Here is a 25525-nt window from a genome sequence, read left to right as displayed (position 1 = left end):
TTACATTTAGCAGGATCTCCTCTGACCTGGTTTAAATTACTCTCTCCATTCACATGGGAGTAATTAAGGCAACTGTACTGTTAACACAAGACTTTGAACGTTTGGTCCGCCAGCAACCACGTCTCCTTCAGCCACTCCTCCGGATTACACTGGACCGACCACAGATGCATCCACTTCACTTTCAAAAAGAATACTTCCCACCATCGCATGCAACAAATCCCCCGCAGATGCTGGAGCAAAGTCACCACAGACCAGCTTCTCTCATCGCTGAGCCAGAACCCACCAGCCAACACCAACGACGCAGCCCACAACCTCGCACAGTGGATCACCAACTGCGCCGACAACCTCGCACCACTGAAGAACCCCCCAGGCGTGACAGGCAACAGAAAAACTTCATGGTTCACAGACGCCCTCAAAGAATCAAAGAAATCCTGCCGAACCCTCGAAAAAACCTGGCCCCCACGAACGAACTACAGAAAACAGGACAGCCCTCAAGATCGCCACCCGCAAACACCACCAGCTGATCCGCACCACCAAAAGAACATCATTCAAAGAGCGACTAGACAACAACACCCACAACAGCAAGGAACTCTTCAACATCGTCAAAGAGCTCTCCAACCCCAGCGCCAGAAACAACGACATCACACCGTCCCTCGCCACGTTCTTCCACCGAAAGATAGCAGATATACACGACAGCTTCGAACCCCAGACTCCGCCTTCAGTCACCGAACCAGCGACCCCCACAACCACCCTGAGCGCCTGGACCCCCATCAGCTCTGAAGACACCACCAACGTCATGAACTCCATCCACTCCGGCTCCCCCTCGGACCCTTGCCCCCATCATATCTTCAACAAAGCCGACACCATCATCGCACCCAATCTCCGGAACGTCATAAACATCTCGTTCGCGTCAGCCGCCTTCCCCGAGAGCTGGAAGCACACAGAAATCAACGCCCTTCTGAAGAAACCCACAACGGACCCCAAAGACCTCAAGAACTTTCGCCCGGTCTCTCTTCATCCCTTCCTGGCCAAAGTCATTGAGAAAACCGTCAATAAACAGCTGACTGCTTTCCTAGAGGCAAACAACTCGCTCGACCCATCCCAGTCCGGTTTTCGAGCCACTTCACCCACTCCCACACCCACTTTTAACCCCACACCCACCTATACCGCCGTCCCAACATGGAGCCCATCGGCAAGCACACATATAAAATCAACTACCCACCCGCACTCACCAAAAAAGCCGCTAAACGCTTTAAACACAACTTCCTGAGGTCCCACCCTGAAACCCCCTTTGTTGACACCTACTTCTCTCCGGTCAATGGATCCCTGAACATCGATATCATCTTTCACACCTCTCGCAGAGCTCAATGGAGAAAAACGTTCCTCACCCTACTCACTGTCTCCACCACCAGGAAATCCGCGCATAGCTTAACTCTCTCCATCACACCATCCCAACTCTTCCTAGGCAGAACTACCATTACGATCTACAATAACGGGATTGTCCTAATTCAATCCACAGACAGGAACTTGGAACTACTAGACAACCTGTTCCCCACTTTCAAAGAGAACCTCTCCAACCATCAGACTTCCACTCACATCCCCTCCAGTAACATCACCCCGGACTTCACAGCCCCCACCGACAACGCTTCTAACCTAGCTCAGCACCAGAACGACATGCACATCACCACTTCCCCCACCACACCAGTCGATCACCCACCGTCTGTAACCACCCCACACTCCGCTATCACAGACACAATTAGCTCCCCATCTTACACTAGCCGCCCCCACACCTCCGTCACGGGGACCCCCACCCATAACACTCCCACTCCTCCTCTCCCCCCAGGCCCCGCCCACAACCCCCCTAACCTAGCTCAGCGCCAGAACGACACACATAGCGACAATTCCCACACTCTGTCCCCCCCCTTCTCTCAGCCCCCACTCCCACACGCGAACTAACCATGCAGACCACATCACCTCTACCATCTTAACTCTCCCTCCCCATGACAGGGCCATCTACAACCCTAGCACCCCCCCCACTCTCAGCCCTCACTACCCTTCAGGCTCCCCCATCACCACCATCATACACTCCACTTCCACCCCGCTCTCTCCGCCTACCACGAATTCCTTCCTCTACGCCACCAACCTCCGCCGTACTCCATCCACTCTCATCACCCCCTTACCCCCCCTCCTCCCTAACACCATCCCGTACGATGACATCACGGAGCCCTGCATGAACACCAACCCTCCACCCCACCCGCACGATAAGTCCCAGGTCAGCCACCCACTCATGACTTCCACCCCCAGCACAAACACTTATCCCACGCTGGACAAAATTATGGCCTCCCTCCTACAACTCAAAGAAGAAATTCACACCATCAAAGAAGACATGCACACCATAAAAGAGCTACTCACCACACCCCCTAGACTCACCTCACTCACCACCACCCCCCCTCTCAATTTGCTCTCCTCCCGTCCCGATGACGAGCCTAAGCTACGTCCCTCACACAGGACCGCGATCCATGCCCACAATCGCAACAACCGCACCCGCCGTTCTCACTGGACCGCGATCCCTGCCCACAATCGCAACAACCGGCCCCGTCGCACATGCAACCCTCTTTCAGATCTCGACACTCTCTCCCTCCTCCGCTCCTACGACCCTGCACCCCTAAACCTCACAACCACCTCGACCTCGCACCACCCCATTCCCACATTACTCTCAAATCCCCATAGATCCTCCACTCTAAACAACAGAATATCCGTCCCGAATAACCTTAGAAAAGTCCCCCTCTCTCTAGTTCCCTCCTCCTCCCCTGACACACCCCGTCTCAAATGCTCTCTCCTAAACTGTAGGTCGGCTTCTAGACACTCCTCCGCCATCGCTGACCTCATCTCATCATTGGACCTTGACCTAATCTTCCTGACTGAAACCTGGCTAACAGAATCTTCTACACCTATAATGGACATTCTGGTTCCCCCCAACTACTACATTATTAGGCTTGACAGGTCTGGCAAGATAGGCGGCGGAATCGCATGCATATACAGGAACAGCCTTTCTGTGCTGAAAGTCTCCGAGCCTTCCCTACCCTCTCCAACTTGCTATGAATACATTTGCCTCGATATCATCAGTGATGGCAAACCGATATGCTCTCTTCATGGCATTTACCACCCACCTAGAGACAACCTCCTCTTCGCCCAACAAATGATGGACTTGATTTCAACCAATGCCGGACGACAGCTCACCCAAATATACCTTGGTGACTTCAACCTCCATTGGAACGATCCCAATGATGCGGTGGTTAATAGTTTCAAAAGCTTCCTCAGCGCCCTCGATCTCACGCAATTATCCAACAGCCCGACCCACGAGAAAGGTTCTATCCTCGACTTTATCATCGCCAGAGAGGACGCTGCTCAACTTGAGTCTATCCAACCCTGTGACTGGTCAGACCATCATACTGTCACATTCTTCATCAATGAAAAAGTCAAATTCAACCCGGTTCAACCCTCCAGAACTAAAGTCTGGAAAAGAGACCTGAAAAAACTCAACCCAGTCTCCCTACCCCCGAACAGTCGCGACATCCTACTCACGCCCACGGGAGCTACAGATGTACAATCCCTGACTGACCACTATCTCAACGCCATGACCTCAATAATCAATGAGGCTGCTCCTATGCAGCTAAAAAGAGTCTCCGCTAAAATCTCCAATCCATGGTACGACGGGAGTCTCAATGAAGATAGACGAGCCATGCGAATGGCAGAGCGCACCTGGAGGGCAGCTCCCTCTGCACTGCACCTGAAAACCCTGAAGAAAAAGAGAAACGCCTACTTCAGGAAAATAAAGCGCTCAAAAGCAAACTTCTTCAGCCTCCAGCTCGACCAAGCAAAAAACCGCCCAAGAAAACTGTTTGAGTTAATCAGAACACAAACCAAGGAACAACCCCAACCTCTCAGTACATTGCACGAAGCACCCTCCTCTGAAGACTTCGCCGCTTTCTTTACCCAAAAAACTGACAACATAAAGAGTGATCTCCGCGCTGACGCAAGACTCCACACCACACTCAACTGCATAACACCCACCGGACCTAAAAACAATGCTACATGGTCAACCTTTGAAACCTACTCCGAAGAAGAAATAGGCAAACTGCTCAGCACCCTGAAACCTTCCAATCACCTCACGGATCTCCTCCCTGCTAACGCTGTCAAAGATTTCATCCCACTACTCCTTCCACTCTGGACTAAGATTATCAACAGCTCACTCCAAGAAGGAACCATCCCTGACTCCCTTAAAGTTGGACAAGTCACACCTCTGCTAAAGAAACCTACTGCCGACCCATCCGACCTAAACAACTACCGTCCCATTACCAATATTCCCACTCTCGCCAAATTATTGGAAAAATGCGCTCAACTACAACTGACTAAACACATTGATCTGTTTGATCTCCTTAACCTTCATCAATCAGGCTTCCGAGCAGGTCACAGCACCGAAACTGCTATGACTCACATAATCGACGACGCCCTTCAAATCCTAGATCAAGGGGATACCTGCCTCCTCATCCTTCTTGATCTCTCTTCAGCGTTCGACACTGTTAAACATGAGAAATTACTCGATCTGTTGAACACAAGAATGGGTCTTTCCGGGACTGTTCTCAAGTGGTTCACCTCCTTTCTACACAACAGGTCACAGAAATTCAAGAGCAACAACCTGATGTCCTCTCCAATACCTGTTTCGTTAGGTGTCCCCCAAGGATCCTCCCTTTCACCAACATTGTTCAACTTAGTTATGGAACCTCTCACCACCTTGCTTCAAGCATCCAATGTACTTTTTCACATGTACGCAGATGACACTCAACTATATCTCAAATTACAATCCCTCAATGACATCGTACTCCTGAACTCTACGATCAGAAGCACCCAATCCTGGCTTGCTGATAATCATCTCAAACTCAATGCTCTGAAAACAGAATTCCTGCTGATCTCACCTCCAGCTAAGATCTCTACCACTCAAACCTGGCTTAAACAGCTAACTGCACTCAATGTCCAACCCACCATAGTGGATTCAGCGAAATCCCTAGGCATAACTCTTGACTCCAATCTCAACATGCAGCACCATATCAGCAAGGTTACTAAGGGAGCGAACTTCCAAATCAATACCCTAAGGAAACTTAAACCCTTCCTACCAGCCAAAGACTTCCAAACTGCAGTACAAGCACTGGCCATCCCGCGAATTGAATACGGCAGCACCGCCCTCTGCGGTCTCCCGTTAACCACTACTGCACCCCTAAAGAGCCTCTCTAAACGCTGCAGCGAGACTCATCACTGGATCAAAAAAGCACTCTCATATCTCCCCTGACCTGAAATCACTAGACTGGCTGCCTTTTGAAGCCAGAATACATCTGAAAATCGCCTGCATGACACACAAGGCTCTACACCTGAGCTCTCCCGGATACCTCACTCAGAAGCGGTCAATCTCTGGCGGCTCTAGAAACACCAGAGGCACAAACAATCTTCTGCTAAAACCTCGAAGATTCCGGAAGGAAAAAACTTATAAACGCTCTTTCTCAGGAATGGCACCCAGGATCTGGAACTCACTCCCTCCTGAAACTAGGCTCATCTCCTCCACTACACTTTTTAAGAAAGAAGTGAAAGCTATTTTTATGGCCAAATACACCTGACCTATGAGCATGGATCTATAAAGACTCTACACCGACCTGTATTATTATGTTCGAACTCTATGACTATGTATTTCACCTGTATTATTGACGCTACTGACCAGCTATGCACACTTTTAACTGTTATATTTTTATTATTGATTTGCTGTACTAATTTGCTCCCTCACGTACCTACCCCTCCCACTTATTATGTTTAAATTCACTCGCTTGTTGGTATTCCCGGCTTTGTAAAGCGCTCTGATATCTGCAAAGATCTTGTTCGCGCTATATAAAACTTTCAAAATAAAATAAATAAAATAAACCACAGCACCGAAACCGCCCTCATCGCAGTCACCGACGACATCAGGACCCTGATGGACAACGGAGAAACAACCGCCCTCATCCTGCTAGACCTCCCGGCAGCCTTCGATACCGTATGCCATCGCACCCTAATAACCCGCCTCTTCACCACTGGAATCCAAGGAAAACCCTGGACTGGATCACCTCGTCCCTCTCCGACAGAACCCAGACAGTCCGCCTCCCTCCCTTCCGCTCAGAAGCCACCGAAATCATCTGTGGCGTACCCCAAGGATCCTCGCTCTGCCCAACCCTCTTCAATATCTACATGAGCCCCCTCGCCGCCATCGCACGCAAACACAACATCAACATCATCGCCTACCCCGACGACACCCAGCTGATACTCTCCCTCACCAAAGACCCAGCCACCGCCAAAACCAACCTACAGGAAGGGATGAAAGACGTCGCAGAATGGATGAAGCTCAGCCGTCTGAAGCTGAACTCAGACAAGACGGAGGTCCTCATCCTCGGACAATCCCCTTCCGCATGGGACGACTCCTGGTGGCCCTCAGCATTGGGCTCGGCGCCGACACCCTCGGACCACGCACGCAACCTGGGATTCAACCCGGACTCCTCCCACACGATGACCAAGCAAGTCAACGCCGTCTCGTCATCATGCTTCAACACCCTGCGCATGCTCCGAAAGATCTTCCGAAGGATCCCCACCGAAACCAGAAAGACGGTCACGCAGGCCCTCGCCACCAGCCAACTGGACTACGGAAACGCCCTATACGCAGGATTCACCGCCAAACTTCAGAAACGACTACAACGCATACAGAACGCCTACGCACGACTCATCCTCGACATCCCTCGCCACAGCCACATTTCCGTCCACCTGAGAAACCTGCACTGGCTCCCCGTCAACAAGAGGATCACATTCAGGCTCCTCACCCATGCACACAAAGCGCTCCACGACATGGGCCCCGAATACCTCAACAGCCGCCTCTCGTTCTACACTCCCACCCGCCAGCTCCGCTCAGTCAGCCTCGCCCTCGCCACCATCCCACGGATCCGCAGAACCATCGCCGGAGGAAGATCGTTCTCCTACCTGGCGGCCATAACATGGAACTCCCTCCCCGCACACCTACGAATGACCCATGACCATCTCTCCTTCAGGAAACACCTGAAGACCTGGCTGTTCGAGAAGTAGTAGCACCCCCCCTTTCAGCGCCTTGAGACCCTCACGGGTGAGTAGCGCGCTCTATAAATGTTTTGATTGATTGATTAACTTACCATAGAGCGATAAGCAGGTGGTACCACCGATTGAGCCAGAGGGAAAGGCGTTAAAGAGACACTGGTAACAACCCTCATCATGGGTGTTCGTTTTCCAGAAAGTGATCGCCGTCTCATTTAGAGACAGGAGGGTGATATTCAGGTGGTCTTTATATCGTTTATCAACGTTCACTCCTGTTTTGGGGGCAAAAGTTGCCAAGTTCCTAATTTCCGCACTTGTATTTTTCTGCCAGGTGATCTGTAGAACGTCCAAGCTTTTCCGAAGGACACATTTTAAGGTAACTTGTGTACCAATCTCAGCCACAGTTTTCTCTTCTGTTGCAACATCACCTATAAAAGAAAACAAGAATGACAATCATAGAATGAAAACGTTTGCAATTAAACTTTTATGGTGGATTGTAAGATTACCAACTTTAAAGCAGTGTCACTAAATGTCACTTCGGTATGGAAAATATCAATTACAACAGCGCCTGTAATAAATCAGTTATTAGAACGTTTACAGGATCTGCTCTAAGTATACTGGCGTTTAAAGAGAATTAAATTATTCAATGACTCGAATGTCTGCATAAAGAGGTAACTCAGCAGAAATTGTTACATTAAAGCACCAACCTCTCACACAGAACACAACTAAAGTATAATTAATCCAATGTTCCAATGTTAATATGAGGTTTTCAAAATAAACACGGAGGATATCTTGGAAAACAGCTCACTTGCAAACTAGAAAGAGTTTATTCGATCAGTAGCATGTCTATGAGTCTACACCATTGAATCCATCATTGACTGAGAGACCCCTAATGTACTCTGAAAGGGCATTTTTTAAAAGTGTGTCTTTATAAATCAATAAATGAAAGGAAGGCAAGCCAGGAAAGCACATTTTCCCAGTGTCTTGTCTAAAACCTTCCTAAGTGCACGTCCAGGGTGATTGTCTAGGTTGCATCAGTCACCACAAATGTACTACTCATTACCGTTAACACCTCAGGACTAACGGGGGCTCACAAGCAGATGTACAGTGATAAGAACAAGGTCTGTAAGCACAAGAGGGACCACAACCTGTCTCAGTATTGTTTTTTTCTCTTAGTTTTTTTTATTTGCCTTGGTGATAAACAACTCCTTTTTCTAGTCTTCCTTCAAAACTCAGATTGTCAGATGTCCTAAACATAAATGTCTAAGATGACTCCTGATAAAAGCCATTCCAGAAAAGTTTTCACACTTATAAGTACTTATTCTTTGGTCTGTGGATATACTTCAATTACGAATAAAACTATATTTTCCTCTAAATGTTTACTGTACCCCTGACATGCTACACCATACTGACATGCTTTGGCAAAAAGAGAAACTAAAATACTTAGGCATTCAATTCTCACGCTCCATTAAACAAACCGCAACAATAAACTGGGATGACTTAGTTTAAGAAATTATATACAAAATTCATCAATGGTCTCCCTTACATCCAACATGGTGAAAATGAATGTAATCTTTCAAGATTACTATTGCTCCTCAAATATTTAAGTATCATCTAGGATTCCTTTACAACTGCCTTTTTTTCCTTTTGTTTTTTACAGGAAAATAAATTAGAATCAATTCAAAAGTTATTTGGAATAATAAACCTCCACGATTTTTTTATGTTAAACTAAAACATGCTAAATTCGATGGTGGGCCTAGATTACCAGAGTTCTGCAAATACCATAAAGCTTTTATATTAAACAATGGATCCTTATGGTTCAGAGAACGCAATTCTACTGATATACCTAAATGGCTTCAAATTGAGCAACGACTCATTTTTCCAGTCCCTTTACAGCAGTATCATCCATGTACAATTCAAATTTGCTAGTTAACCTCTAGCCTACTATCAAATCTTCAAAATTAATTCTCCATGACTTTGATTCTCTATATCAGTCATCTCGTCCCACTTTCAAAAATTAATTGTGGTATGATCCGTTAATTGAGCTTCACAACTACATAGAATTTTGGAAAACTTGTATAGACAGGTATTTTTTATTTAAAATATATTATGGTGTTATGGTGACGATACCTTTTTACATTTTGCAGATTTACAGAAAAAAAATGATTTTTCAAGCAACAGATGGATCCTTTTCCAAACACTATTTCCACATACAGTTTGTAAATGTTATTAAAAAAAACTAATCAATACAAGAGACGGTAACTTAATACTTATTAGGAATCTTTGGTATGAAGAACTTTCCCAGGTCTTTTCTGTGGACACCCGGATGAAAATCTGGTTACAAAATATTTCCGTCTGTCTCCCTGTTGCTTTATAGCAAACAAATACATCTCCCTTATTCAACTGTCTATGGACTCCACCTAAGTTATGTGAAGCTAAACCTTTAAATACTTCATTGTGCTGGCATTTGAATATAGTTGTTGGTTCCTTAAAACAGGGTATACTTGAGTGTACTACTATTTCTGAATTTGTAACTAGACGAGGTGCCCATTTATCCCTTAATGGTTATTATAATAATGCCACCTCATTTCAACTGCTTCTGAAACCTGTAAATACTATTTCCTAGCATACATACATGTAAATATATTTTAATATTGGATACGGATTAATCTTAGATGTTTCATCGTTACATATATATGAAATAGCTATTATTTTTTCCTTGATTTTGTTTCATTTTTATATGAATATACTTATCATATGATTATTATTTCTTTGTACAGGTACAGATGTACGACTATTTCGTATTTACACGTATTCTGGAATTCATGTATCTTTTTCATTAATATTTTTTGTATGATCTTCATTAATTAAAAAAAAAATATGAATAAAATATTTTGAACTTAGAAATAAATCTAGCATCTACCAGTGTTTAATTCCTTTATTTTATAGGCATACCACACTCCTGATGGAATGCAGGAAGAGGCAGCATGTGTTGTCTGGGTGAAAGGTAAATGAACCCTGGTGGCAGGCAAGAGTCACAAAACAGGTGTAGGTTTTGCAGAGCATGATCCAGTTTGAGAAGGCATCAAGAGTAATTTCTGGCCTTCAGAAAAAGGAGATACGAGAATGAGCTGGGCCGAGGTAAGCTGAACATGAGTCACTCGGGAATTATGCATACAAACTAAGCATGCATTTCTGTTGAAGAAAGATTTTGAGCTCTCTTATCAAGTTCTGGACATATCAAAGAGCTAGGTGCATGTGCACTGCTCAACCCATATATTTATACATCTGTTTCACCTAAGATACACCATCATGTGTCCTTCATTTGACCTTCATTTACAGCAGGATGATATTTACAGCAGACACAACTTTAGAAAAAAAGATGTTGGCACCACATAGCTCACCTCTGATGACCACGCAGGTGGATCCCTGTTTTGAGCCTCCTGGGAATGTGTTAAAGATACACAGGTAGCATCCTTCATCCTCCAGACCTACTCTCTTGAAGGTGATGGCTGTCTCATTCAACTGCAGAAGGGTAACGTTCAAGCGATCGCTATAGCCTTGCTTCACATTTACCCCTTCTCTGGGAGTGTAGGTCGCCACATTTTCCTGGCCAGAACCAGTCTTCTTCTGCCATGTGATCTGCAAGATATCTGATGGAGCGAGGAGGACACACTTCAGGGTGACCGTCACACCTAAACTCACTGTCGTACTCTCTGCAGTTAGCACGTCCCCTAAAGAAGGAGAAAAAAAAACAGATGAACAGTCTTGCTAAAAGTAAAAACAATTCTTATTGTTTCAATTTCTGTCCGACAACTGATGGACAGCAACCGGGGGAATTAGGTCACATTTTCATAATTTCCCACCTCGATTCCCAGTCTGCCATCTGAGGCCGAGTTTATCATTTGAGATTTCATACCAAGCAAAACATTTGTCAAATTTAATTTGTTAACACAGTAGCATATTGCAAAATACTCAATTATTCATCAAGGAGTGTACAAATCTATATAACCTGGAAAAGACACACAAAACATGTCAAACCAGAAGAACAATTAGGTCTGGTTTGGCAGTGATACCTACAGAGTGGGCGCTGGCTAGAGTATTTCATCTCTCCTCATGTTATTGGCGGTCTGGTGTAGAATTACACTTCCTATGAAGTGTTTGTATACCAATGCACGAGGGACTATTTTAGAACTAGTGCCTTCCATAAAGCGCAGTTTGTTTTTGTACTTTGTGTGGCACCATCGTTGCACAGCTATGTATTCCATATGTTGTGTAGTGCTAATAATGGTACAGGTGTCCTGACGGTAATACGTAAGGATACACAACCAATACTTTAAGATGAAACATATTTTACAATCCACATTTTGTTTCAGTGCAGGCATGGGATTACATTTACGACAGACTGCGTGCCTCAACAACAATACCATATATTACAGTTTACTACCTTACATTAACCCCTCAATCTGGGATAATTCACCCACGGTGCGGGGGGGGTTAGGGGGAGACAGGTGGGCGGGGTGGTGGATGAGCCCGGCGCCGCGGTGCTTGTGACGAGGCCAGCTCATCATGAGTCACGGAGGAGCTGTGCTCAGGACGAGCGGATCTCGTCACGCCCCCGCTCACTGATTAATTTGCCCGCACAGGCGGGGAATTAATCGCGTGTGGGCAGAACGCAGCAGGTATGACGAGACCAGCTCGTCATGAGAACAGCTCCACCGTGAGGAATATAGATGTAGGCCAGGACATGAACCACATCACAGCAATTACTGGTCGGGAAAGCAGTTTATCGTTGAGTGCTGGGCTTTTCCCAGGGAGCCAAGATTTCACCTGTGGTAATCTGCAGGACTGAAGGAAGAGACCATCAAACATAGCCGCAATCCTCCTAGGACTCCTGTCTCCATTGTCACTGGCTTCATCTGTCATAGGCAGTCTCTAAGACAGCTACTAAAGCATCGGTCCCCGGGGCCAGGCGAAAATACAAGCACTGCATTAGGAAACTGAAAAGATGGACTAAAACAAAGAGACACAGACACGGATATATATAAAAAAAAAAAAATATATATATATATATATATAGATGCCATGTCTCAAAAAGGCAGGTTACACTAGGAATTGGAACTGAAACCATGATCTAAGTGAAGTATGTGTGTAGCAATTAATACATAACAGCAATATTTGAGAAAGAGGCATATTAAAGGCACCATGAGAAATTCTGGTTAGAAAGATGTGTAAAGAAAAGTACTATATTACATCACACCTAGTTTTACGACTACCAGAAGGAAACACACAGTCACTGGAGATTTGACAATCAGTGTGGGTATTTCTCTTTTGGATCCCTGAACAGCACCAAAACCATATAAAAAATACTTAGAAGAGCACAAGTTGAAAGTACTTAGACTAAGTTGAGCCTGGGAGGTGTGCACATATTACCCAGATTAAAAAGAGAAATGAAAACTAGGCACTCCTGCCACCTGTACATACAGTGTTGTGATTCATAGACCGCTCCAATAGCCATGTTTTAGAAACTGGGTTAGGAGTTTAGGGGGGTAGCTACAACCATAATCCATGTAAGGATAACTTACCAAAGTCACTAAATTAACCTTTGCTTAACCGTCTGCTTGCTTGTCACAAAAGCAATCAGCCTTAACTTAGATGCACTGTGTAAAGTATTTAAGCATCACACAAATGGTAATAAATAGAAAACACAGCACAAGGTTGGCAGCGATGGACAAGGTTAGCCTTGATGAAAAAGATACCGTCTCAAAGTCCAGTGCAAGGAGTCCAGTTTGCAGTGGAGGAGGCTGCAAGGAGCAGGGAAGAGCGTTGTGGCTGATCATCGCTGTAGCACAAAGAGCAGGCCTGGTGTCGTGGTACAAAAGGGGGTGGTGATGGACGGAGCATCTGAACCAATCAAACACTCACACCCAGCAACAGATCTTGGTTTAATCCATCACCGTTCTTTAGCCCACTCTGCCACCCCAGTTCTGACATGGCCATATGCAAATCAGTCTGACCCTGTGCCTCATGGGAACAGTCCAGCCCGAACTGCCAAACCATGCCTTCACTGGACCAGAAACAAGCTTCCTAGGACTGGTTTCTGGCATTACAGCCGTCTTCAGCCAGGCTTGCTTGAATCCAGTGAGCAGGACAGTCGTGTCGTGGACAGTCATCGCTGTAGCGCAAAGATACTGTTAGGCATCGCCGAAGGTCTTTCCTGAAGCGTCGCCTTGGCGGCCACCAAGGGCTATTGTTACTATAGCACGAAAAATCGGGTTCACTGGAGTTTCCCACTGGTGGTCGTGACGGACTGAAGTCTTGGCATTAACGGTATAGTTTGTGGTCAAAAGAGACCAAAATTCCAGGATTTCTCCTTTCTTCACAGAGTGGTGCACTATCATGCTGATCAAGCATCCAGGATCTTTGAAGGCACATCTTGGGGAATCTGAGACTCAAGCAGATCCATTTGCAGCAGGTCAGCTGAGTAGTTGCCGGAGCTTGGTGTGTCCCTGTAGCTCAGACAGACGGTTAGTCAACTGAACCCTGGAGTCACTCAAGTTAGCCTGGGATGAACAGAGCAGGTCAAATCTTCATTTTCAAAACCCAGGGCAGGTCTCAAGTAACAGAGTAGTACTCTAGAAAACAAGGCAAGTCTCAATCAGCAGGTCCCTTTCTAGGGAACAAAGCACCTTCCTCTGAAATGTCCATGTTTCCAGAAGTACACTCAAAGTAGGTCTGAAGGTACAATATTTATACTTAGTGCCAGCCTTTGAAGTAGGGTAAACCTTTAGGCTATCTCCACATCTGGTTCGTGAAAGTTACTTCCTTCTCCTGTTAAGGCTCCAAGAAGTCAAGGGTCACAAAACGCCAGCATTAAGTTCCTTTGTGGGGGCGTTGGAGGCAGTCCTTATTGAAGTGCAAGAGAGGCACGGAATAGCCCCATCTTCACCCAACTTGTCAGGATGGCCCATCATGCCCACACCTAAGCACTTTGTCTCACACTGTGGGAGGCACACACAAACCCTAACAGCAGTTTCATGAGACCCGGGACAAGGCCCGAAGGCATCAAATGGTTAGGACAAGAAGACGTCAACCTTCAAAAAGTGACATTTTGAGAACTGTGACTTGAAATCTGACTTTTCTAATAAAAAAGGATTTTAAATTACATGTCTTTAGAGACCGTACATGACCTTTCTACTTGTTCCCAATCAAAAGGTAGCACTTATTAAATGTAATTAAGTAACTCAATTTTATCCTATGTTGAGAGATAGGCCTTACAGTGGTCAATAATGAAATTAAGTGTTTTTTACTTCAAGGACATGTAAAACTTAAAAGAACATCTCCTACTATTTAAATACAATGTACCCTACTCAATGGGCTGTTTTGGTCCTACGTTAGTGGTGGCTTGTATGTATTAAAAATGAAGATTTAGGCCTGGCAAAAGGTTTAGTTTGCAAAGTCGAATTGGCAGTTTAAGACTGCACTGCAAGCTTCAATGGCAGGCCTGAGACAGGTTTTGAAAAGCTACTTTAGTGGGTGGCACAATGAGCGATGCAGGCCCACTAGTAGAATGTAATGTACATGCCCTGTGAGCATTTAGTCCCATGTTATTACAGACTTACAAGTAAATTAAATGTGTCAACTGGATGTGAGCCAACTTTACCAAGCTTAAATGAGAGCACACACACTTTAGCACTAGTTTACAGTGGAAGAGTGCACATAGTCCTAAAGCCAACACAAATTAATTCACAAAACAGGAGGGATCAAGGCAGAAGGTTTGGGAGACCCTGTAAAAAGGGCCAAGACCAACACCAGGAAAAAAGGCCTGCTAGAACTAATATAGTAGGAGCAGGCTCAGTCTGATGATCAATATGACTTTCAATCTCGACTGTGAAGGAACAGTATTAAAATTGATGAGCCCAAGTGTTTAGAAGCTGGTGATATGAAACAATTTGAGCATTTGTCACTACAACTTTACAACAAACTTCTGAAACTGACAAGGCATAACATGCCCAAAGACCTAACCCTAATGAAGGGAGTTCCTTGAGACCTATCTTTGTGAAATCGTGACGGTATGATATCGGAGGGAAAAAATATTCCTCGACCGTGCCATTGAAGTAATGCACACTTACTGAAAAGAAAATTAAAGAACAATTTACTTACCTTCGATAACACCTTATCTGGTAGAGAGACTATCTAGCTGCAGATTTATTACCTTAGAATTCAGGCATCAGGCTGAATCTGGAATTCTTTTGTGACCAATACCCTTTTTTGTGCCAATAGGTGATGTAATGTGGCTCCACGTGACATTGTCCGTACTGGAAGGTACGTGCAGGGTGCATATAGAGGTGCCACCCCAAAGCACTGATGTAAGTTTATTTTCGCGACTTTCCATGCTAGGAGCACAGTACCACAAAGAACACTGACCACTGATTGTGGAAAAACTAGGGCCCTAAAAGGGGAACAGAGCCCTGTCCCAAGAAATCTGTTTACAGAGCAGGGAGAATGGGTGGATCAGGAAGGAATGTGCAGCTAAATAGTCTCTACCAGATAAAGCAATACCAAAGATAAGTAACTTGTTTATTTGACAGACTTCTGGCTGCTGCTTCCTTACCTTAGAATAGATACCCAAGCAATACCTCCCCGGAGGTGGATCTACAAAACTATTTCATACTGCAGGAGGAAATAAGCAAAGGTCCTGTCCCGATGGTCCAGGCAGTAATGCTATGTAGAGATGCCCACGTTTCTGCCTGCCAGATGTCTAGGACCAGAAATCCATGTGCTAACGCATTGGTCGCAGCCTTATCTCTGCTCCAACATACCCCATGAAGAGGTTAGTTGTCCACCCAGAACTCTTTTGTGTGGTCAAGATAGAACAACAATTCTCTTTTTGTGTCCAGTCAGTGGAGTTGCTCCTTGTTCTTAGAGGGATGTGGCGGAGTGTCAACGGTAGGAAGGGTGATAGACTGGCTTCCATGAAGGGGAGTGGCAACTTTCGAAAGAAGGAACCTCTAGTGCAAAGAACCAGCTTGTCTGGGTTGATGTTCAGGTACGGGGCTTGGTTGACAATGCATGAAGCTCATTGACCCTCCGGGTAGATGTTATTGCCACTAGGAAGGAAGTCTTGATGGTAAGTAGCCTCAGATGACAGTTGTGCAATGACTCAAAGAGTGCGCCAATCAGAAATGTGAGCACTAGATGGAGGTCCCATAGAGGCATGATAAAGGGTGAGGGTGGAAACACATGCTGAAGACCTATTCAAAAATCTAATTACAACAGGGGATTTGAACAGGAATGGCTGATGTGGCAGAAAAATAGCCCTTTAAGGTGCTCAAAGCAGAGCCCTGCTGGGCAAGAGATGGAAAACAGAGACGGATGTGAGAGGAGAGCAGAAAGAGGGTTAACTGTTTCTCTGCACACCATGCCACAAACTTGCCCCAACGGCAGGCATACACTGTTTTGGTAGAGGGACGCCTGGCTGTCAAGGTAACATTGCAGGCTTTAGAGGGAAAGTCAAAAGCTGTCAACCTTTGCCGTTCAATCTCCACGCATAAAGGTGGAGCGTTGACAAGTTTGGGGGTGGGGGGTGGACTGGCTTGACTTCTGGCTGCCCGACCCACAGAGTCTGTGGGTATCACATTCTCAGCCGTGCAGAGGCTCGAAAGCTTGTGAGCTGTGGTGGCTGGGCAGATAAGAATGCAGCTGGAAGCCCCTTTCATGGGTGCGAACAGTGGCCTGGGGTTGGCGGCGAACCATGGAAAGGCCCAAGGATTTGACCGTAGTCCTGCTGCACTTGAAGTGCCCCAGCGCTGAATCCGCCGTGTCTCCATGCCCGTTTGGACATCTGCTGAAAATCCAGCTGTCCTCACGTCAGGTGAGGTTACATAATGCCATTGATGAAGAAACTGCTCTGCCTTGCAAGTCTGTCATTTCCAGCACACATTGGATTGTGAACTTGACTGCCTCCCTTTTTGTCTGCCATAGTATGGACCAGGCCTCCTCCTGGACCATGGGCAGCACCTGAGCAACTGAATTTCACAGTGCATGGGAAGGAATGTGTTTACGGACTGTAGTGCCAGGCTGGTGGAATACAACATTTTCTTGTCTAAGGAAGCCAGTCTCTTGGATTCCCTATCCAGTGGGGTGGTAGGGAATGCACCGGGATTTATATGGGAAGTGGAAGCTTGGACCCCCAAGTTGTCCTTGGTAGAGTATTGTGTGAGGAAAATGGGATCCCCTGGGGTTGGGCAGATGTTGGCGGACAATTGTCCTATTCACAGGAGCCCCTGGGCAGGATCTGGACCAGGTTCAAAGCAAGACGTCTGTTAAGTGCTTCAATAAATGTGAGCAGTGGTTCGGTGGGGGTCACAACCAGCTGAAGCACCTCTGTCAAGACAATTACCTTCACTATGACTGAGTGCAGGCTAAGGTCCAGGCCCTCGGCCGCCCTTCTCACCACCACAGCAAAACATGCTCCCTTCTCCATAGCCACACTAGGAGGAGAGACCATGCCAGTATCTGGGGAGATGTCCAGTCCACTGACATCCAACATTTACCCACACCAATCCATATTAGGGTCTAGGGGATGGTATTCTCCAGGGTCCATTTGCCCCTTCCGATCTTCCCCAAGTCCTAGCCCATAGGAATAGGGTTCTGACCTGGAAGGCATGGCTCCAGTCGGCTCCTGAGTCTGAGTCGGGCGACGCTCCTTTCGGCTCTGTGTCAGAGTCCGGGACAAGAATGGGACTGGCGGCTCCGGAGGGCATCGGGACCGTCAACATCAGTAACGGGGAAGGTTGAGGTGGTACAACCGGCATAGGTCCTGATCAATCCATGGACCCAAAGGGCCCGACTGGCGCTGGTGGGTGGAACTGCCGTCAGCAAACCAGTATGGGTCCCGTCCCAAACCCGTGGGCCACCGAAATATGAGGTGCATGGCCTCAAAAAATTAGCAAACTTAGGTGGTAGTCGTGCAGACTCCCGGAAGCATGAGGGTGTGTGGAACAGGCCCCATGCAGGCTCTAACGCAGAGCCAGACCTTGAATGACTATGCCTCCTCATCTCATCGGATGACTTCGATGGACGGGGTGAAGTCGAAGACCTCTTCAACTTATTGCTTTTCTTTTTGTGGGACTTACCAGAAAATGCTTTGAATGCAACGAGGCTCTAGGGCTCTGCGACTGATCACAGGACCTTCCTCTCAACCGGGATCAAGATAGTCGCTATGTCACACGTCGAGCGGCAAGGAGCCCTTGAGGCCTTGGGGTGCATGGCCTGGCAGTCGAGCAGGTCTTTGCGTCGTGGTTGCGCTCAAGGCATCAGGGGCAAACAAGATGCATGTCTGTCTCTGACATCTGTCAGTGACAGGCACTGCGGGGCTTAGAGCCAGCTCTCTTAGTTGACATACCCGCCACATCGGAGACAAGATCTAAAAAAAAAAAGCGTTGGCAAAAAAGTTGAAGAGTTAGTCACAAAATTACTGGGGGTAGCTCTCTCCAGATCTGCACTGAATGGCACAGAAAGAAGAACTGACGTCAGTGCACTAGGTTGACGCATATATAGGAAGCACATATCACTTTTGGTGGGGAAATGCCACGCGGAGCCAAACAGTGTCACCTACCGGCACGCAGCGGTTCTGCTCATGAAAAAAAATTCCGTATCCAGTCTAACACCTGGGGAAAATTCAAAGGCCAGGAATATGTGACTAGAAGTCTATTAGATTATACTGTTTTCATGACTTTCATCCAAGAGCATTAGCTAAAAGAAGGCTTGCAGAAGCAAATTAAAATATCAGATACATTTGGTGCTTTAGTTGGGTCTCCACATCAAAAATAACCCTAATAATGTCTCAGAGCCCCTAAAATCCACTGAAATACTACACTTTCACTTTCGCAAGTGCTGTACAAAGCTCCAAAGTAGCATTTTCAGGGATGCCCTCAGAATGAACTAGAAACACAATGAAGGCAAACACAGAAGGGCAACCAGTCAAAGAGGGAAAGGAGTGGGTTAGTTAACTTGGAGAATAAAAACATGTATACCACACTTAATATGAACCCTTACACAATGGCATTCTTGCAAGGACAGACACCAACACTTTTAGGTAAAATCCGGAAGGATTTAATAGGATGGCAAGTATGACTACTGGTCACCAATGAACTGCACACAAAGGGAGGCTATACCCAACTCGAGAGAAGACAGGAAACTTGGTCAGCCTCCAGGAGATGTATTCAAGAAAAGAAGACAGAAATAGGTTTATACGGCTTTAGCTTTTAGGATAAAAAGCCAATACAATCAGGCTAAAGTACCAAGACAGGTACTCTCTACAGGAGACACCTTTCAAAAGAAGATGAGTAATCAGTAAATTGATGTGGAAGCAAGATATTTTTAGTGCAACTGGAACGAAGACAAGAACCGTAACAATTCTCCTCAGGGTCCATAGGCTATTCTCAATCCCATTTTATCAGACATACACCGGATAAGGTGAATACCTATAGGACAGTTGGCAGTTAGGGGAGTACTTTTTGTTTCTATGTACAGACTTAGCCAAAATCTCATCTTGACTAAGAGACCGATGGATGGATGTGACTGAAATAAAGTATAAGATCCAACGGTGGACATAGCTAAATTAAATAACCCTGAAACCTCACAATAGCGTTCTTGGAGATGAGCGGAAGATAGCAAACAGAAGTATTTAATACGTTTGATATGTAAAATTTGGATTATTTGGGGTGGATGTCTACCCACCTCAAGGAATCACAGCTATTGTCAGGGTGAACCATCAAAGTTACTAAATTAACTTGAGCTCAACCCCCTCATGGTTATGGCATAGAGCAGAGAGGCTTAACTTAGGGGAATGTGTAAAGTATTTTTGCAGTACCAAAATGATAAAGTCAAAATGAAAAACAATACAAATCTCAAATCAAATAAGAAACAGAATAACATGTAATAAACAAAATAACACCAAAATGACAATCAATCCAAATAAGAGGGAGCCATAGACTTGACTAAGTTTTAAGTGGCCAAAGCACCAAGAAGCCCAAAGTGGCAATGATAGTCAATGGTCGTGTTAGACCGTGACCTACGCGCCATTGGAGGATGGCTGCGATGGAGTGTTGATTGGTGTTAGATTTGGGGGTCTCTAGTTGGCACAGGTAGGTACTTGTGACAAATAAGGACCCTTGCCTCTAGTCAGTATAAGGGGATTACACTCCAAAAATAACCCCTGCTTACCCCCTTGGTAGCTTGGCACGAGCAGACAGGCTGATCTCAGAGGAAGTGTGTAAAGCATTTGTGACCACATACAGGAACCAAGTGACCACACAAGGTTTATATAATAAATAAGTATACTTTATATAGATTTACCACAAGAACATAAATGACAAAAATACACAATACTGTTACTTTAAGATGGTAGTTTTAGCTTAGTTCAGTTCAGTTTTTAAGATGCGACACTTTACGTCAATGTACCTTACGATGCGTTGCGCTTCCACGACAAGCAATGTCGCAGTTAGGGAAATGCGGCAAAGTTGCAGTGCAAAGAAATAAAGATGTGAAGACTTTCCCGATGCGGCACGCTTCTCCAGGGATGCGAGAAGTTCTCGGTTCGATGCGTGGACTGCAGCGGCGACACCCTTGTTCAGAAGTGCGACATCAACAGCTTCAGCTGCGACACTCTTCTCCCACGTTTGCGTGAAGCTTCCGCACAATGCGAAAAATACAGCGGCGACATCCTTGTTCAGAAATGCGACGGCAGCAGCTCCGACGGCGGCGCACTTCTCGGGGGATGCGAGGCGCTTTCCTCAATGTTGTGCAATGCGACAGTTCCAACGGCAGCAACAGCAACGGCGACATGCTTCTACCTCGTTGCGAGACTTCCCACGATGCGGTGCAGTGCGACAACTCCAGCGGCGACACCCTTGTTCTGAAGTGCGACGGCAGCAGCAGCGACAGTGACACGCTTCTTTGTTGAAAACACAACAAAGATACCTCCGACACCATAAATCACACAAATTTTTTTATTGACCCTGCATTTTTTTTATATTATTTTATCAATCTATTGATATTTTTTGCAATTAAGTATTCCTTTACCATGTACATCACACCAATAGCTTTGTTTTTTTAAAAAAGGGAAAAAATTGAAAGACATTTACATATACACATAAAGCATAAAGTCAATACGAAAAAATCACTCATTTACATTTATACAACATTACATTTAAATTCCTGCAGATGTATGAAATTCACTAGAACTCAGCATTTTCAAAAAGGAAGAAAAGCATTTATTTCTCTTTACAATTCTGATGTCCTTCTGTTGTTTACTGTGTCTGGACTGTCCTCAGTGATAGTCCTGTATACTTGTCCTGGTTTGTGGTCCTTTTGAGTGGTCTGAAAGGAATTTACAGTTTGTTTTAATGGATGAATTATCTTATTCCATTTCTACAGAGTGTACAAAAGACACCGGCCTGTCTTTAACTTCTAACGTTCTAGACCACTATGTTGTGCCAACGCGTTTCGACCTTGCAGTTGTGGGACCAACACGCAAATTTATATCAAGGTCTTCATCAGGGCTGGTTATGATTATTGTAGGACCAATTTTTGATATCTACAAAAGAATTTTTAGAAAAGTTCATTTTAGTGTGCCTTCCTTTCTTATACCTTAAAAATATTTTTTATCACATTTCCTGTACCCTGTACATAACGTCTTAGTAGCTGAAGGTCATTGTATTTCTTTGCTACCTGTTTAAATAAAGATTGTAAATGTAATAGCTATCTCAAAGTCCGATATTTCAAACAACTGTATATTGCATTTAAGTTGAGTGGACCTACCCTCTCTCCTATAATTGGGTGTTTTAGCAGTCCGTTTTTTATCGATGTTTAATTCAGCTGAAAAGGGAAGAAAAGTGGAGGAAGCCTAGTATTGCTGTTATGCTCCTTTCACATATCTTCAAGGTGCTCTTTTTTAAAAATAATGACCAACGTGTTTCAAGAGTGCACAGTTTATCTTAAAGACCTGCATCAAGTGCTCTATTTGTTTTTTTTATTGTTTTTTTCGACATGGAGGACTAGCCGCAGGAAAGGTGCCCATTTGTGCTTGATTTACTTGCACTTTATCGCGGCTGATATAGTTATGTTGACTAACAGCGAACGGAGATGAAGATGGTGATAATTTGGGCATGCCCTCTGGATATTGTGTCCATGGTACTCCCATTTCGCGCAGTTTACAGAGTGTGCTGGACTGTCTGGTAAACAATGGGTATTTTCATTATTTATGTATTTATTTATTTGGAGTTTTATATAGCGCATAGTTACCCTAGGGCATCCTAGCGCTTGTCCAGGCGCCAACGATTAACAAGAGGCCGGTTCAGCAACGTCAAGCAGGAAACAGATGAGTTTTGAGAAGTTTACAAAACCGAAGAGTACAAGTCTCTGAGCGCAACCTCAGAGGAAGCGCGTTCCACAGGATGGCTGTATTGACCGAGAATCTTCTCCCGCCGGTACGGGCCCTTTTCACTCTAGGAATTTGGAGCAGATGTTTCTGGTCAGAGCGCAACGCTCTATTAGCCTTGTAGGGCACAGCTAAATTCCTCAGGATAGGAGGTCCCTTCCCCTGAAGAATTTTATGCGCTGTGCAAAAAGCCTTGAATTTGACCCTTTCCCGCACCGGAAGCCAGTGCAGTGACTTCAAAGCAGGTTTAGCAGACTGCATCCTTGCCACATTCGTAAGCAGCCTTGCAGCAGCATTTTGGACCTGCTGAAGTTTATTAAACGTTGCTTCAGGGGCACCTAGAAAAATAGCATTGCTATAGTCTAGTCTTGATACAATAAGCCCCTGAATAAGCAACGTCCTGGATATCGGAGGGAGAAGAGGCAGGACTTTGCGAGCTGAACGGAGAAGACCAAAACAGACTCCTGCCGTTTTTTTCGCCTGGGTCCTGAAAGAGAGGTCTTGCTCTAACCAGACCCCAAGCTCTTAATCTCCTCTTTAGGACTCAGGAGCTCTCCCAGACAGCTAGGCCAGATAGTCGGAGGGAGTGAGGGAATCTTATGCCCTAGCAACATTATTTCGGTCTTAGAACTGTTCAACTTTAGAGCTGATTCACACATCCAGGTGTGAACTTTGGACATACAGGAGTGCAGCGAATCAGGATTATCCACTAGTTGGGATAGAGCGACCACCAGCTGAGTATCGTCAGCATAACTGGCGATTTTGATGCCAAATGGGGCCACCACGTCCTCCAGGGGGGCCATATATACATTAAACAATGTAGGGCTAAGGGAAGAGCCCTGTGGCACACCACACTGGAGGGGGATAGATGCTGACCGTTCACTGCCTTCCCAAACCTGGTAAGTCCGACCGCAGAGAAATGACCGAAGCCACTTAGGAGCCACACCTGTAACACCTACATCGGACAGCCGTTGGATCAACACTTGATGGTTCACAGTGTCGAAAGCCACACTGAGCTCCAAGTGGATCACTGCCACTGACCCTCCTGAATCCAGAATGCTCCTGGCTTCCTCAACGACTGCCAGAAGAACGGTGTCGGTGCCCTGACCTGGCCGGAATCCAGTTTGTGAGTCTCGCAGCAGGCCATTGGACTCCAGGAAGCCTGACAACTGGCGGTTCACCAACCTTTCGGCGATCTTGCCGAGTCCAGGAAGCAGGGAGATGGGCCTGAAATTTGCCAAATCCGAAGGATCCAGATTTGGCTTCTTCAGGAGAGCCTTTACCACTGCTCTCTTCCAGCTCGGTGGCACCAAGCCCTAGGCAAAGGATGCATTAATTAGGTCCGTAACAGGGACCGAGATAGTAGTTGCTACCTGTTTCAGGAACCTCATAGGGGCCGGATCCCTAGGGGAACCGCTCTTCATGGAACCCAATACCTTAAGGACTTCAACCACCGATACTGGCCCGAAGGTGTCCAGATGGGCAAGAGCTCCTCCTGGCTGACTACCCGTATCTATTCTCTGGACAACCTGGGGCAAGGCGCTTAGAATGTTCTCTATTTTCATATGAAAATAGTCCGCTAGCTCCTTGCACTTCTCACCTGGGCTGTCATGAGTTACCAGGGGCTCGGGAACTTTAAGAAGTTCCTTTACCAATCTAAAAGTGAACATGGTAGTACAGTAGCGCGTGAACATGGTTTACCTGATATTTTCTAACGCCAATGAGAATAAATCCTGGGCGATCTATCTGGCCACCTTTTCTCTTCTTCTCGTATCTCATTTGTCTTGCAGGCTCGCGCTCTAGCTGGATGGCGTCTGACGTCAGCAGAATCTTTTTAGTTCCTGTTTTGGTCACGTGCATGAAAAGTTGAACATGCGTTTTGCCGACATAGGTTTTGTAGTTTTCTTGTCCCCTTCGCTGTCTCGATTACATGTTGGGCAAACATTTGCCTTGTTAATTTCATTTACAGCGCTGCTCTTGAGGTCCCGTGCATAGCTATCGTCAAAGGAACGTGGCGGTTGCATAATTCTTGTGATTTTTACGTCTGCTTCAGTTTTTATTATGCAGTTTCATGTCTTGTTCATTTTTGTACATGGATACATAAAATCCTTAATTTTCTTTGTTGTGTTTGAAATTATTTTGATTCCAGCCTCTGTCTTCCTCAAATGAATCAATCCCCTTCTTGTTAAACAACGCTTTTTCATTGAGTCGCGATTCCAGCTCCTTGCGACACACAGTCTCTCAGAAGGCCCAAAACAGCAGCAGGCACTTCTAAAAGAACTCTGGGGAGCTGGGGGTTGAAGTCTGTTGTCCCTGAGACTTCAGCAGGAGGCAAGCTCTACCCCAAGCCCTTGGAGATCCTTCACAAGTTGAAAGCTAAGTACACAAAGTTCCTTTCTCCTCTCTTTGGCAGTAAGGTAACCACTGCAGGCCAATCCCCTAAGCAGCACTTCAGCTTAGGAATAGTCTCTCCTCAGTTTCTTCAGGTTCCTCTCCTCAGCAGAGGTTTCTTCTTGTAGTCCAAAAGTGACTTTCTTGGGATCAGGGTCCCAATATTTATACCCCAAAATCCTTTGTTTTCCTGGGGAGAGAGGGGCCGTTGCCCAGTCCAAACCAGTTCTGAAGCACTCTGTGTACCAGACTTCTCCTTTCCTTTCACAGTGCAGGGCAGAAACATTAGACGCCCCACAGGAGGTGGAGCCAGTATTGTGGAAGGCAAGTACAGCCCTGGAGCACTTTGTTGACAGGACTCCTTCTCTTCTTTCAGTGTGCAGGGCAGAGACATTAGCCGCACCCCAGGAGGTGGAGCCAGCATTGTGGAAGGCAGGCACAGCCCTATTCAAGGTTCAGGTGCAACTCCTCCACCCCAGCTAGATGCAGATATCTCTATTCGCCACTGGGCTGACTCATCGCGTCTCTTGGAATCCCCCAGCCCTGTCGCTC

The 25525-nt window shown here is 45.9% G+C and overlaps 1 protein-coding gene across 4 annotated transcripts in view; it reads right to left on the bottom strand.

Moving 5' to 3' along the window:
* Window positions 1–25525, bottom strand: part of LOC144772440 (OX-2 membrane glycoprotein-like) — a 180080-nt gene that overhangs the window by 79666 nt on the left and 74889 nt on the right. For all 4 annotated transcript variants that reach the window (XR_013599745.1, XR_013599744.1, XM_078656764.1 and 1 more), the window contains exons 3-4: window positions 10542–10871; window positions 7236–7565 (exon numbers count right to left, since the gene is read on the bottom strand). Coding sequence is in view for 2 of the 4 variants with exons in the window: in XM_078656764.1 (XP_078512890.1) it covers window positions 7236–7565; window positions 10542–10871 (660 nt within the window). In the remaining 2 variants the exon portion in view is untranslated. The remainder of the gene's footprint in view (window positions 1–7235; window positions 7566–10541; window positions 10872–25525) is intronic.

This window comes from Lissotriton helveticus, chromosome 8 (assembly GCF_964261635.1).
Source record: "Lissotriton helveticus chromosome 8, aLisHel1.1, whole genome shotgun sequence".
NCBI classification, from domain to species: domain Eukaryota; kingdom Metazoa; phylum Chordata; class Amphibia; order Caudata; family Salamandridae; genus Lissotriton; species Lissotriton helveticus.
The sequence above is the reverse complement of the archived record's forward strand: the minus strand, read 5'-3'. Positions and strand labels throughout refer to the sequence as shown.